The sequence below is a fragment of the Ctenocephalides felis genome, unplaced genomic scaffold (genome assembly GCF_003426905.1).
Source record: "Ctenocephalides felis isolate EL2017-DRISC unplaced genomic scaffold, ASM342690v1 CF-g0.4_SCAFFOLD_00845, whole genome shotgun sequence".
Taxonomy (NCBI): domain Eukaryota; kingdom Metazoa; phylum Arthropoda; class Insecta; order Siphonaptera; family Pulicidae; genus Ctenocephalides; species Ctenocephalides felis.
Genome location: NW_020536999.1, coordinates 32,285,353 through 32,301,954, shown reverse-complemented (window position 1 = coordinate 32,301,954; position 16,602 = coordinate 32,285,353). Strand labels below are relative to the sequence as shown.

General features: G+C 32.4%; 1 protein-coding gene across 1 annotated transcript in view; it reads left to right on the top strand.

Annotated features, from left to right (window-relative positions):
• LOC113382307 overlaps positions 1-16,602 on the top strand; it is a 38,417-nt gene that overhangs the window by 14,462 nt on the left and 7,353 nt on the right. The window contains 30 exon segments of the mRNA XM_026620767.1: positions 322-395; positions 808-943; positions 1,690-1,814; positions 2,474-2,671; positions 2,803-2,919; positions 3,027-3,117; positions 3,187-3,284; positions 3,573-3,734; positions 3,804-3,848; positions 4,047-4,253; positions 4,330-4,581; positions 4,702-4,882; positions 4,998-5,140; positions 5,756-5,972; positions 6,118-6,278; positions 6,371-6,533; positions 6,599-6,705; positions 6,817-6,978; positions 7,090-7,305; positions 7,466-7,714; positions 7,810-8,041; positions 9,944-10,128; positions 10,187-10,408; positions 10,817-10,945; positions 12,050-12,181; positions 13,513-13,606; positions 13,677-13,849; positions 13,983-14,133; positions 15,791-15,985; positions 16,119-16,135. Coding sequence (XP_026476552.1) covers positions 322-395; positions 808-943; positions 1,690-1,814; positions 2,474-2,671; positions 2,803-2,919; positions 3,027-3,117; positions 3,187-3,284; positions 3,573-3,734; positions 3,804-3,848; positions 4,047-4,253; positions 4,330-4,581; positions 4,702-4,882; positions 4,998-5,140; positions 5,756-5,972; positions 6,118-6,278; positions 6,371-6,533; positions 6,599-6,705; positions 6,817-6,978; positions 7,090-7,305; positions 7,466-7,714; positions 7,810-8,041; positions 9,944-10,128; positions 10,187-10,408; positions 10,817-10,945; positions 12,050-12,181; positions 13,513-13,606; positions 13,677-13,849; positions 13,983-14,133; positions 15,791-15,985; positions 16,119-16,135 — 4,634 coding nt within the window.

Genomic DNA, 16,602 nt, shown 5'->3' with positions numbered 1-16,602 from the left:
ATATATTAAATTAATATAATAAATTAATTTATTAATTATATATAATGTTCATATACGTATGAAATGATTCAGAAAATTTAAAATAAAAGACGTAGAATATAAATTCAAATATTAAAATTTTACAATTTTGGAAAATAATCATTACTTCCTAATTCATGTACAATAATTCAAAAGCTTTTTTTTAAATTACTTTTTAAATGTAATCCGAATGTTTGAAGTCCTGAGTAAATTTTGCATTGGAATGACATGACTTTATAATTTTAGGTAGAAGTCATATTTAATTTCGTAATAGTATAAATTACATATTAATCATAAGTTTAGCATATTGCATAGAAAAGATTACTTTACGCGATAATATTTTTAATAACAAAAAAATATATTACTTGACCTTTAAGGTATCTTTTAACAAAATTTATAAAATGACAGCAGTCCATCTACAAAAGAAATCAATCGCAGATTCAAGTTTTTGTTACTCAACTAATTGTAAGGGTTGTATCTGACAATAACTTAATAACCCTACAGAAATTATTACAATGCCTTTATAAAAAATACTGCACAAAGAACTCACAATTTGAAAAGAAATTGAACGATTTTAAAGAAATTATATGATTATTAGTCGTTGGGGGAAACCAAACGAACGTTTTGCATTATATATACACTTTTACATAGACAGTACATATAAATATAAGCTACTCAAAATTATGACTTACAAACGTAGGGATACTTATTCGAGCAATCGATTATTTTTTCTTATATATGTTATGAATAATTTTACATACAAATCATCAATTTTATTTTTAATTCTAGGGGCCGAGAGGTCCAAGAGGTCAACTTGGAAATACTGGCCGGGAAGGTAGAAGAGGTCGACCAGGCCGAGATGGCGAACGTGGCGCTACAGGTCCTCCAGGAGTAAAAGGAGAACAAGGACCTATTGGAATACCGGGTATGCAAGAAATTTGAATAGTTAAATAGTAGCATTTTTTAAATCATCTCCATAGTTTCAGTTCAATAAGTGCCTAAATTACAGCATTATAGCCACTGAGTTGGCATAGTTTCAGAAAACTTTAGCAGAAACAGTAAATATCTGCTATTAACATTTCATATTTATTTCCTGAAATATTCTAAGAGGGAATTTATTCAAGTTCAAAGATAAACTATTTTATATACTGTTGAATTCAGTGACATTTGACATCTATAGTGATTGGAATATGATTACCACCATCATGTATTCGAGAAACTGCCAATCAGTTGCTTATTGTGAAGTAGAAAAGGGTATCGAAGCTGTATATCAATATTTATTGAAATTGATTCGCGTAAATGTGCATTCAAAACTCTATTATGCTAAATATAGAAAATAAATTTTTTACATAAAATATGATGAAGTAACTAAAATTATTTCCGAGCAACTTATGTCTAATAAAAAGTAATTATTTCAAATTGATATTGACAAAATTAAATTTGTTATGTAATGACGGTATTATAAAAAAATAAGACTAAACGTAAATTGCTTAATCAATGTAATAAATATTTACCAATTTAATTACGTTTTAGAATTTTTATAAAAAATAATCTTGTTAATGATTATTTCATAAATATCTGGGGAGTATAGATATATATTTAATTCTTATTGAAAGGCACATACTTTATTGAATAGAAGTGATTTTGAAATGTTTTACCATTATTTTAAAGGACTGCCTGGTGATAAGGGCGAAAGAGGAGCACAGGGTGCGCCCGGTGAGCAAGGACTTCCTGGACATGAAGGAATGCAGGGCGAAGAAGGTCCTATTGGTATGCCAGGTCTACCAGGAGAACTGGTAATTAATTATGAAAAATAATGTGATTTCAAATCATTTCCAAATCAACTAAATTATATTAGTACTTTATCATGGAAGAAATTTACAAATATTATCATAATTATATCATAAACATATTTAGGAACAAAAATTAGAACAGTTTTAAAGAAGTATTAATAAAAAAATGATATTGACAAAATATGATGTAGAACTGTTCTGTGATTAAAGTATATTCACGTACATGTATATTTGATCTAAGTTTTATGAATCAATAAAATTCAATAATACAAATGCTATAAACTCTCGTATGCGTTAAATTCAACTGCAAAAGCTTTTATTCAAAGTATTATATATCCAAGTTTATTAATTATACTAATGAAAATATTTTTAATTAGTATTGCTACAATATATTTTCAATTATTACTTTTATAATGTAACAAATATTTGCATCTATATAGCAAATTAATTGTTGATCCGATATAATAATCAGAAATACTTTCGTTACCGCAGTTGACCCATGCGCACATTTTATTGTATTTTGTGTGAGTGTATTTAATAATTATTTAAATTCATTGCGCAACTATGTCAATAACAAAAAACAACCAGCATTACATGATGTTTTTAAACGGTATACACTTTGTGAGATCGATAATAAAAAACTATTTAAACTATCTTTATAGGGTCCTCGAGGTTTTGTTGGCCCAAGAGGTTTTCCAGGCTTGCCAGGTAATCCAGGTGTTCCAGGAAGCGAAGGACCTGTAGGAGCCAAAGGTAACGCCGGACCTCCAGGACAAGTTGGTGCTCCAGGTCAAACTGGACCCCCGGGAGCCGTAGGACCACCAGGCCCGCAAGGCCTACTAGGACCAACAGGAATTCCAGTACGACAAAACAATAGATTTAAATTTTATGAAATATTTGATAAAAGTATTAAAATTGATGTACATAGTTAAACCTTGAGTAACCTTGTTCAAATTGATTGTCAATTAAATGGTTAATTTTTATAAATTAGGGTCCACCGGGAAAGCCGGGTATGCCAGGTCTTCCTGGAGCGGACGGGTCACCTGGACATCCAGGTAATGCCGGTGTACCAGGCAGCAAAGGTGAAATCGGTCCACAAGGACATCAGGTAAATAATGAAAATGTATTTAAATATGGTATATAAACCGAATAATTATTTTTTCATAATCAAAATTAATTATATTTAAAAACTATAAAAAATAATGTGTTGAATAGGGCGCACCTGGATTCCCTGGAGCTCGTGGGCCCAAGGGTGATGATGGATTTAGAGGCGCCCCTGGGGAAAAGGGAGATAAAGGAGATAGAGGTTGATCATAAACGTCAAAGAATAGCAATAATAAATAATACATACAAATCACAAATTACTGCTTAACAGGTGCTGATGGGGAGAAGGGTGATGTCGGATTACAAGGTGAAAGAGGTGTGGCTGGTCCACCCGGTATGGCTGGAATTGAGGGTCCTGAAGGTCCTAAGGTATTACAAAATTATGATTCTAATCTGCACTAGTCTATTGAGTGAGTATGAAGTAAATTAAATTTTTAAGCAATGATATGTATGGTGAATATAGGCGCAGTTTTATGAAAGTATGAAACTAATTTTTCATTTCCCACAAAATATAAAATTTTCTGCAATCTTAAAAAATTATAACTACCACTACAAATCTATTCTATTCAATTCTAACATAACAAATATTGAAAAAGAAATTTTTAGTTATGACTTTAATATTCTTTAAACTCCAAGTGGTTTCTAATACGTTTCTAGGGATTCGATGGCCCTCGAGGGGAAGCTGGTGCAATCGGACCGGTTGGTGAAAAGGGTAAGATTGGAATTCAAGGTTTTGCAGGTTATCCTGGAGCTCCTGGAGACAAAGGTGACAAAGGATCAACTGGAAAGAGTGGAAATCCTGGTGATAAAGGAGATAGGGTAAGAAACATATTTGTTGAAATATTTAAAAGAATTTTTTTTTTTAATTCCTGTAATGTTTTCTTACAGGGTAATCCAGGCGTAGCAGGTGAAAGAGGTGAAATTGGGCCAAGGGTAAGTTAAATTGCATTCAATAAAGCTTAATCATATTTTTTAAATTTTATTAATTAGTTTAGACTATTTATCGAATTTTACGAAGTTATTTAACCAGCAGTATTTCATAGAGTTATCAACCAGTCGCAATAGTGCTTCATTATTAAGTGAAATAATTAAAAAATATATTACAAAATAATTAAAATATTTACTATGAAGGGTTTCCGAGGATCGCGCGGTAGACGTGGTCAAGAAGGCACTCCAGGTCCGAAAGGAGACACTGGTCAACCAGGACCCCCTGGTCCTCAAGGAGATGTTGGGCCACAAGGCGCTGAAGGATCTCGTGGGTTTTCTGGCCCAGTTGGTTCTCCAGGCAGTAATGGAAAAGATGGCTTACCGGGCGCCTCTGGTGAAAGAGGGCCACCGGTGAATTTAAATTATTTACTGTAATTTTTGTCATTTAAGACAGTTTGATATTAAAATCTATTTTTATCTTTACAAGGGTGACACAGGAGCGGCAGGGCCACCAGGAGCTCCTGGTGTGGTTGGACCACCTGGTCCCATTGGTGAACCTGGACCTGTCGGTGAACCGGGAGCTCCAGGCCATCCTGGTTTGCCTGGAGAAGCAGGTACACCGGGAGATGCCGGTAAAGAAGGACCGCCTGGTGCCGCAGGACCGCCAGGAAAAGAGGGACCACCTGGTGGACCTGGTTTACCAGGATTTCCAGGAGAACGAGGGCTCATTGGGTTAACAGTTAGTAAAATGTCTGATATTTAAGAAGTAGTTTTATCAAAAATACTTTTTTATGTTATTGAATAGTTGATCAATTTAATTTTTGCATTCCTCACAAAATTAAAAATATTTACTTCTTAGGGAATGCCAGGTTTGAAAGGTGAAACTGGTCCTCCAGGCCCCGCCGGACCTACTGGTGATAAAGGACAACAAGGAGAACCTGGAAAGGAAGGTCCTATAGGTCCGGAAGGAAGAAAGGGTCCACAAGGATCGCCTGGTAGTCATGGTGTTAAAGGTGAAAGAGGCGAATCAGGACCTCCAGGTGAGTGTAAAATGTTAACCATAATGTTGCTTTTGCAATTTGAAAGACAATAAATTTTTCAAAATATGAGGATAATATCTATCACTATACTAGTTTGAAACTTTTCACAATATAGGCCCAATTGGCAGAGATGGCTTGCCTGGATTACGTGGTTTGCCAGGTCCACCTGGTCCAGTCGGGGCACCAGGTGAAGATGGTGATAAAGGTGATGTTGGACCACCCGGAGAAAAAGGTTTTAAAGGTGTGCGAGGGGAGGAGGTAAATATTATTATATATTATATTTATATGTTATATATATAATAGATGAATTTAATTAATATAATATATAATCTTGTTTTATACTTTGCTTTAATTATTTGTGCGTAACGCAATCTGTAAAATTGATTTTTTATAATACAAAGTAATTATTCAATAACTTCTAGTTTTCATTCAGCAATAACAAAACATAATGAAACGCATGAATATTTATAGTTAAAAATCTGAGATAAAATACTATAAAACCGATGCTTTTTACACAGTGATACCATACAGATGCTGATTTTGTGACGGTACAAAAGCATAGAAATAAATAATTGTGATTATGTCATAGACACAGATATTAATATAATATATATTAGGGTAGTCCTTAATATGGATATTTTTGAATTACCTTGCTCCCATGGGATGAAATGGTCCCAAATTGATAAAAAACAATTTTCTGAAAGTCTTAGCTCTTAATATTAACTTATAGTTAGTGCGCAATTCAATCAAACTTTGTTAGGAAATAGCATGAAATTTTTTTGAAAATGGTATAATTAACGAAATAATTATTTATTTATCTACCTAAATCATCATTTACTTTTAATAATAAATCACTATTTTTAATAAAATTAGGGACCAGCCGGGTCGCCAGGCCCGCAAGGATTACGAGGAGAACCCGGACCAATAGGACCACAAGGAGAAAGAGGATCACCAGGTGAAATGGGTCGACAAGGAAATAAAGGAGCTGATGGACCGGCTGGAGCAACTGGACCAGCGGGACCTGCGGGACCGCAAGGTTTACCAGGACCAGCTGGTAGCAAAGGAGAAATTGGTGACGTCGGACCAAAAGGTGAAAAAAAACTTCGGTCATACAAATTTTGCAGTAATCTATAAATTTTCAACAAACAGTTAGTTATATTAAAAAAAATAATGCAATTATTATTGATTTTGGAAAAAAAGAAATTCAGATTAAAAAACCCAAATTTTATAAAAAGGTCCTGTGGGACCTACTGGTAGCCCGGGAGACCATGGAAGAAGAGGTAGTAAAGGAACTGAAGGGCCGCCAGGACCAACAGGACCTGAAGGACCACAGGGTTTGCGTGGTGAACCTGGAGCACCAGGACCACCTGGCCCTATTGGACCAGATGGTAAAGAGGTATAATAATTTTCAAAATAATTAATGAGTATTTATGTATATTAAACACATGTGTGTATATGTAACAATATCTAAAAAATCATATGTAACAGGGTGAGCGCGGAGCACCAGGTCCAAAGGGAGATGAAGGCAAACAAGGTTCTCCTGGCCCACGTGGTGGCCGAGGATCTATTGGTCCAGAGGGTCCAAAAGGATCGGCAGGTCCTCCAGGTTTTCCTGGCAACACAGGTGAACCAGGATTACAAGGCCCGAAAGGTAATAAAATTTGGTAACGATATAATATTGACAGTTTCAAATATTAATATTCTTATTTATCTTAGGTGACGCTGGGAAGGATGGCACTGATGGAACACCTGGACAGCCTGGACCTCCAGGTGATGCCGGACCAATCGGAAAACAAGGAGAACCCGGACTTCCTGGAAAGCCAGTAAGAATATGATCAATAAAATTACAAAGCACATTTTCCATTCACTGATGTTTTTTATATTAGTTTTTTTTGCTGTATTAATTTTTTTAAGTTAGTCATGTTATTGTTTAGGGTCCTGAAGGACCAGCGGGCTTGCAGGGTAGTACTGGACCCACAGGAGAAAAGGGAGATAGAGGTTTAAATGGTCCTCCTGGTGAACCAGGTTTACCTGGACCAGATGGTATTCCCGGCCCACCAGGTTTACCTGGAATGCGAGGGTCGCCAGGACCAGCGGTAATAATTTATAGTTTTATTTATTTTTATTTTTATTTTATATCCTAATAATTGTCAACGTACGTATGAGGAATTTGATTAATGTGTATTTATACTAATGCCTAAATGAAGGGAGATGTTGGACCTCCTGGTAAATCAGGAGAAGTTGGTCAACCAGGAAAAGCTGGCGAAACAGGAGCACCGGGTCCAAAAGGTGAACGGGGTAGACGTGGACCAAAAGGTCACCGCGGAGAACTAGGTGGATTGGGAGCCAAAGGAGATCAAGGTGAGAAAGGTGATCGAGGAGTAAAAGGACCACCAGGCCCAGAAGGGAAGAAAGGAGATACGGTTAGTTTTAGTACACCCACATTAATTTATATATATATCTAATATCTATGTATAAGAAACTACTATTATTTATTTCAATACTCGTTTGTTTATTATCTATTTATTATATAATGTTTTTAGTTTTTTTTGTGTATATTAAAAATATATTTGATGTGGTTAGGGTCCAGTAGGGCCTATAGGAGTAAAAGGCAGCGATGGACTTCAAGGACCACCCGGGCCAGAAGGTCCGCCCGGCCCAAAAGGTTCTGAAGGTGTCGGTGGTACCAAAGGTGAGCCAGGGCCTGCGGGTCAACCTGGTCCACCAGGCCCTCCAGCCGAAATGCCTTTACTACCTCCAGAACTTTTATTCCAGAGAGAAGAATTAATAAATATGCATAATGCACATAGATTGCAGAAGAGGGATATGTAAGTATACAAAACTTTCAAATATATTTGTTCAATAACATATAATTTAATTTATCGAAAACAAAATATTTACAATTTAGTGAAAAATTCATGGAGGAGTTGAAGGAAGACATGGAATCTGATACTACAACCACTGAATCAGATTCGGAAACAAAATCGAAGCAAAAAGCTAAAAGAAAAGAAGATATTGGCCCGAAATTTTTAGACATGTATAGCTCTATATATGCAATGAGGCAAGAGCTGGACAGAATAAGAAAACCATTGGGTACCAAAGAAAATCCAGTTAGAACATGTAAAGATTTATACTATGGGCATCCACAATTCAAGGACGGTGAGAAAAATAATATAACTTATAAGACTCTATGAGTTAAAATAATATTATTCAAATATCTTATTTGATTAAAACTTAGTATGCTCTGTTATGAAAACATTTTTATTAAAGAAACACAAAAGCAATTCACAAATAAGAACTTGACACGTTGACAAAAATTTCAAATTATGCACTAAAAAAGCATTATTTTAAAATATCATTATCAGAAAAGTGATTTTTGAATTTAAACTGACCTTGAGATATAGCATGTAATGAATGTTCAGATTGTGTATGATTATGTAGTGGATTAGATGACCAATTTACATCTGACATCAAAGGCATGTCAAAAGTGGAAAATATATTCGTACTTCGGCTGCTTGAAGTGCTAGTTGAACTCGAGCTGAATGTACGAGAAGCAGACAAACGTTTTAAATCAGCAGCAAAATCGTGCCCGCTAGAAGAATGTCTTGCAGAGTTTGTTGTGAAATTACTATAACTGAATGAATTAAATCTAATACTATTAATTTCTTCTCCGAGATTAGGCTGGGAACGCTGTGTCAATATCGGTTCCGACATGGCATCTTCTTCTACGTCGACGTTCATTATTCTTTTCTTAAGCTGTTGCAATATACCCGATAAATCGCCACCGTTTACGTTATCAATTTGGTTTTTATACATTTTGATACGATTTCTAAGATTTTCGTGATGCTCCGTTTTGTAATGATGGACTTTGCGAGCAGCTTTTGCCCATTCATCTTTAAAATATTCTTTAGATTCGATTACACTGTTTAATTTATCTTCGCACGACCGAAGTTGCTTAAGTAAGCTTCTCACCTGGTCCTTTTTCAAAGAGTTTTTCTTAACTTCTGCAATTTTATTACCCAAATGCTCACATTGTTGGGTTAAATCAGCATTATCTTTCTTTAGTACTTCGAGTCGATCCTCCAACAGATTTTTATCAATATCAATTAGTTTCACTTTATGATTTAAATCTTCTTCTACTCTACGTGATGCTTCTTTTAATGCAACAAGTTTTGCCCCATACAAGCGTTCTACCTCTGACAATTCAGACATCAGTTTGCGTTCAGTTTGCCTACTAGCTATTTCTGCGGCAATAGCTTCTTGATGAGCCTGCTGTAATTGCCCAGCTAAAGCATCACATTTATCGATACTTTGCTCTAACTGACCTTGGAGAACCTTCTTGCGTTTTTCCCATTCTTCACTTAAAAAAGCCAAATGTTTCTTTTCTTTACTTATTAAAACTTGTCTAAAATAGTTTTGCTGACGTTCTTTCCAGTCCTCTAGCTCTTCCACAACGCGGTATGCGTTTGTCAAATCCATTTTCTGATCGCATGATGTGTAGTCCCCGTTGCCTTCGCCAAAATCACTTGTTCGATCTATTAGAATCAATTCGTTCTTGTCTGTCATCACATAGCAATCGTGCACAATAATTTCGCCCTAGATAGGCTTAAATTAAAAAAATAGACTATTATGAAATGTTGCATATGTGTTTCTAAAAAATTGTCAGTGCATTTCTGTTTTGTAGTCATTTGTTTACTATAAAGTTTTTGGATGTAAATTATCATAGATTCTCTTGCTTTGCGTAATAACAAGAAATATTTTGAATGCATATGGTTTGTCATTTTAGAAGGAAGTGGTATCATATTTGACATATGTGTAAAATTAGACAATAACGACTGTCAAATATTTATACGTATTAAGTATTTGAATTTTGTAATATCAAGCGTGCATACACACATACACAATGTTTAGGGAGATTCACCATTCTTTGCTCCGCGGACGAGGAGTCTGATTCAGAAAAGACATCTCCATAAAAATATAATTATTATTAATTATGGGATAGTTCTATTTTTTATATGCAAATTATATACAGTTTTGTTCAATTAAACCTTTGTACTATAGGATGGTATTGGATAGATCCAAATCTAGGTATGGGAGACGATGCAATCCATGTCTTTTGCAATATGACTGGTGAAGGAGAAACTTGTGTGTATCCAGATGTTCACAGCTCCCATATGCCAAATATTCCATGGCGAAAGGAAAATGAAAAGGACGATTGGTATTCAAATCTACGCGGTGGATTTAGAGTAAGTTAATCAAAGATTGACAAATATTGCAAAATATTAAATTACTATTATGTTCCAGATAACATATGAAACAATCGGCGTAGTCCAGATGACATTCCTAAGATTGCTTTCCCAAGATGTTTATCAGAATTTTACATACACATGTATCAATAGTGCTGCATGGTATAACACCAAAACTTATAGCTATGACAGTGCTCTAAAACTACTAGGAGAAAATGAAGTTGAAATAAGCTATGAAAGCAATGTTTTGAGACCTAATGTCCTAATTGATGGATGCAAGGTAAGATAACATAATTTTTTGACTATATTTTGATGAAAAAATTTAGTCTACATTGTCTACATAATAAAATTCAGCAATTATTAGTCTGATATTCGTGATCTTTTTTCGTAGCACCGTATAATATAGATTATACGTATTAATATAATATAGATTTGAAAGATACCAAAAACTATCGTTTCAATCATTTGTTTTATCTTAATTAAAATGGTCTTAATTCAGAATATCTTTATGCAAATGGTTTATTCTACATGTTCTAGTATATTCTCCAACAAAATTACAGTCTCAGAAATTTTGAAATTCACTATGCTGACTGAGAAATTTATTATTTTTTATTCTTTTTAATTTATTTAGCGATTTTTAATACTGATTTAAATCACTTTACTTTATAAATATTTGTAATTCTTTCAGACTGGCAAAAGCAAAAGTGAAACGGTGTTCGAAGTGAGAACAAAAAAACTGAACTTTTTGCCAATAATAGATTTCTACCCAACTGATTATGGTTTGCCTCAACAAGCTTTTGGTTTTCAAGTGGGACCAGTTTGTTTTAAATAGCATATCATTTACAAAAAATAATCTAAATGCAAAATTACCCCTCATCGAATAATTAAACAGATTCAAAATACGTTACCAATAGTAATATATAACACATTTCCAATTATGAGCAATTACCACTAATAATTAGTTAGGTAATGTTACATTCGATTAATTAATAATAGATATTTAAGTTAATATAATGAATAAAATTGAAAACTCTTTGGTTACTTACATAGCAATTGAAATTACAAACAAATTTCAACATCGATTACTTCTATTTTAATATCAAAGAGTTTTCATAATCAATGAAGCCAAATACTTAAACCAAAAATAGTATAGTAGGAAAATTCGATAAAATCAAAATATATTTGTATATAAATTTTTATATATATTAATTACTTTTTACAAACACTGCCATATAACTTATATACAATAATGTTAATGTTATAATAGGGTTTATTTTATTATAAAATCATAATGGCAACTACTATGATCCATTGAATAAGACAAACTTTGTATACATTTTTTATTATAAATACATAAAATATTAAAAATATTTATGAATTTTATTGATACTGTAAAATGACATTTATAATGGATATTTATAAATAGGAAAAAAAAACAAAAATTAATATTGAGTAGTAAGTTATTCAAAATTTTTCGTAATATTTTAATATTATTAGTATCTTTTAATTTAGCAAGATGATGGCCATAGATCAACCATACATACCGGGGTAAAAAAAAATATTATTATGTAAATGATGACTAAGAATTAAATAATAACATTTTTAATTAAAAATTGAAATTAATGTTTGAAAGTAAATGTAATAAGAAGAGTATGATTATGTATTGGAGAAAAGCATGCAAAGCAAACTTTTTATTCAAACTATATAAAACTTTAAGAAATTGACTAAAACAAAATGAAATTGGTTTAGAAATACAATGGTAAATATCGTATGCCATTAAAAACTTTCTCGGAATTGTCAATAACAGGAAAAACTTGATTCGGTTTCTAAAACCTTCGATACTTCTTCAAAATAATTTTTATTAGTTTAATTTACAATTGCAATGTTTTCATATATATTATTCCATCTTCTAAGTTTCAAGAATCATCATCCTCCATATACTTATCGCATAGGAGCAACCTATGCTTCACAAACAAAAAAAGCACTTGTAGAACCAGCAACTACCCTAAGAGAGGATTTAATTTTGCCGGATAGATTAACTGATGATTTTACTGTAAGTAACTTTTAATTTAAATGGAGCACGTAATTTGTAAAAAAAGACGAAAATAATAATCGGGAAAAAAACGAAAATAATAACTAAAGTTAACGGTCTCGAAATGACAAAAATTTAGAAGTACTTTAGATTATTATGTTACGTGACGAGAATATTATAAAGAAAAGAAATTGCGTTAATAGCTCATTTTGAAAAGTTTAAATGAATAAGTCTTTATAGTACCTATGTTTATTTTTGTTGTTCTATTTAAGAAATTGATTGAAGTTGTATGGCGTAACATAAGCGAATAAAATTGTTTGTATTTGTAAATAGTGCTGTATTTTTATATAACACTTATTGAAAAATCAGATAAAACCAATCAGTCCTTTTTTGAATTATGATCGGTCTATATAATATAAAAATATTTATTAATTGTTTTGGTATCTTAGCGCATAATTTGTTTAGAAGTCAACCCAGTATGCTCTCCTAGCTGTGACATATTATGACAATACTTATACAGTATTTTTTGCATTTATAATTTCATGCAGCAATGTCCCGGAAGGACTGTTTTCAACTAAAATTATATTTGAAATCTTTGATATCAAGTAAAAATTGATTTCATATTTCTTGATACCGAGCTGACGGAGGTTGGGATCCAACTCGGGACTAGGCATTGTCCACGTGATCAGAACGTATAATATATAGTACTAATATATTACTACTAGTAGGTATATCACAGATCATTATAATACAAAAATACTAGAGACCTTTATGTTCTTAAGATAGAAGTTGGATTTTACTATAAAATTTTGCCTCATTAATATCATAATTACACAGGCCTACCATATTTTTTTTTGTTTGGTGCATCAAATGTTAGAAGCTGATTCTTATAGTATTTTTTGCGCTTATTTCAAATCTGCAAACCACTTTTTGTATCAGCTCTAGTTTGGAACTCGGAAAGAAGTCGCCGAAACCAGGTCCATTCTAGGTCGTCACGGAAAAGAACTTTTCACAGTGTCAACTAATGTCCCAACTAAGGCCGAATGGGTCTTGTAAGTTTGTATGTAGGAGTAGGCATATCTCGTTAAAATAACATTCTGAATTGTATTACTATTTTGTACTTTCATTCCTTATATAACATATGTATCATATCTTGAAAACTAAAGCTCATAGAAAGAAACCAATGTTTTTTAAATCAGCGCCCCAAATATACTTAAAAACAGCATTAAAATCGTTTGCATCATTTTCTTTGTTGGCCTGTGTTATTGATACAGAAATTAAATCTAAATTAATGCTCAAACAGTTACATGCATGAGTAACAAATATTAACATACATGAAAAAATTACCAAAGGTGTACAGAAAATGTCTACGCGAAATCGATGTGGTACGATCGAGATATATGTACCAAAATCCGCCATATAAGCATGCAGCTCCCGGATTCGAAGGTAAAATTTCAAGACTAATAAATAAGTAATAAAATACAATAATTTATATATAATAAATATATTTTATTAGGGCTCCTTCCCAAACAACATGGGAGGTATGGCCAAAGAGCTCGTGTTGAAGCTATGGAAGGATTAACACCATTACAAAAACTGCAATCCCAAAATATACAAGCAACCCAAGCCGTGAAAAATCGTATGCCCAAGGCTCTCGAATTTAATCAATCTAAATGGATATCTGATATAGTATGTTCAAATAGATATAAATTTATAATATGAAATACAAGACTGTAAATAAACCATTAATTATTTTTAAGTACATACTTTGGTACTTATTTTGCGCAATTTTTGCGTAATTCAAATGATTTTGTTTTTTTAGGAACAAAGAAGCGATTTTTCAATGCCTTTGCAAGTCGTGAGACCAGAAATGATGGGTGTGGTTACAACGGTACCAGTTTGCGAACCATGTTTACCGCCTCCAACTTATGATGTGCACCCATTTTTCATGGGCCGAGAGAGACCTGATCTTGGTATGTAATTAATGGTGTGTATGGCATCGTGCCTTGAAGAAAATTGCTGGAACTTCCCGTACCGTAACGAAATGTTAAAGCAATTTTAAATGTTTTCAAATAGATTATTATAAATATTGTAACATTGTCTAATATTTATAAGAATTATATAAACTGAATCGCAAAGTTAAAATTATTTGTTTAAAGTATATTAGAACTTTAGTTAGAATTAAAATTAAAATCTGAATTATTTTCGATGTACAAAAAAAATTTTTTTTTTTGAAAATAAATTTAAAAAAAAAATTGAGACAATTTCTTTTCCAAAAGCGATGATTTTGTTGAAAAAACAGAAAGTTCTTTGAATCATTCAAATCAAACGCTTAGTTTCCTCAAAAACTGCCATTTTTTTAGTTCTGTATCTCCAAAACCGCTGAACCTGCCTTTGCCAAAAACTAATCACCTCTTCTCCCTATAATTACAAATAGAATTTTTTTTAGATCATTCAAATCGGATACTCCGTTCTCTCAAAAATTTGATTCGTATTTTTTGCACTCTTTGCTCCGTATCTCCGTAATGGCTGGACCTGCCTTTGCCAAAAACTAATCAGCACATCTCCCTATCAATAGGGATCGAATGTTCTTTAAAATATTCAAATCGGTTGATCCTGTTCGTTTTAACAAATGCTGATAAATGGAATCCCATAACCTTATAATGTCTAATAAATTATTTATGTAAAATTAATTTTAAAATAAAATCATAATAATTAAATATAAAGATTTCACATTAAATCAATGTCTGTGTGCATAGACTTATCTAGAACTGAACAAAAATATATAATAAAATAGAAAATAAATGAATTAGATTCATTAGATTTTCAGACAACACTTTTCACTAAAATATAATCTAAAGTTTATTGAATTTTCAAATTTTGCATTTCAGTGTTATGTTTACATTCATGATGTATAAGTAAATCTATAAAAATTTAATATAATCTACTATAATTAACTTTCTATAGGGTAAGTTATAGTAATGGGCCGAAAATCGAAAATGATTTTATTTTTGCATATCTTTACGTTTCAAAGGATTCTGAACATTTTGGCATACCTCACAATCCGAAAAAATGGATGTGTGTGTGTGTATGTGTGGAGACAATTTATCGTCGGCGATTTCGGGTGGATGGCTGAACCGATTTGAAAAATTCAAAAAACAATCGATTTTTATTGATAGGGAGATGTGCTGATAGTTTTTGGAAAGAGCAGGTCCAGCCGTTACAGAGATACGGAGCAAAGAGACCGTGAGAAATCGAGTTTTTGAGAGTACAGAGTATCCGATTTGAATGATCCAAGAAACATTCTGCTTGTGTTGGCGTAACAATTGTTTTCCGAAAAAAATTTCATGATTCAGATTTTAATTTTAATTCATGCTAAAGTTTTGTAGCTCATTTATATACTTTAAATAAATAATTTTAACTTTGTAATTCATTTTATTCTTATAAATATTAAAAAATGTTACAGTATTTATAATAATTTATTTGAAAAGATTTAATATTCTTCGATCGTTTCGTTATGGTACGGAAAGTTCTAGCAATTTGTCTCAAGGCACGATGCCATACACCACTAGTTTATTTCATTTTTCAAAATCAAAATAATAAATTAGAATTCCTTCATAAAACCCACAGGTAAAGAAAAGTATAAACCGTACGAGTTCCCCAAATTCAGCGAAGGCCACCCAAATATTATACCGATGGCCATGGTAGAATTTACAAATAATTATCAATATAGACGAGGAGAACAGTGGTGTCCAATCGGAGAAGCAGGGGTCTCTTTCATTGGCGGAGGTGCCGATGGATATCCTATATACCATAAGAGTTTAGGCCAGTTGCCTGGATATATGGGACACATACCAGGAAATAATATCAGGTTAATATAATTGAAATATAAGCGCAGTGGTGAAATTACTTGAAAGATTTTGAAAATATGTTATAATTATAATGAATATTTTTTCAGGGTTGGAAAAACGTTTGGTAAAAACTCTATAGATGGAAAACGCTGGTTGCGTGGAGATTATTCTAATTGAAAATATAAATGATATAAATTAAAAAAAGCAATGACTGTTTATATTATAAATCCATTCAATGTGGATTATATATCTGTTCAATAAACTTTTCAAAACGAATACTTTGCGATAGATATATAGATCTTTTATTCTAGAAAAGTACCTGTATATTAGTCAATTATATATATGTATAGACAGTAACTAGCAGTTTTTATATTAATTAGTGTTCTCATTATTGTGCGTTGTTTTTCATTTTTTGTATGCACTACTATAATAAAGACTTTTTTTCAAATACTGGATGGATACCTAAAAAACTTATGTATATATATATATGTATAAGAAATGAGAAATTCATAAATGTATGTATGACAAAAACATTTCGTTTATTTTCCTAAACAAAAAATAAACATTTTTATTTCACTTTTACGTCACAAT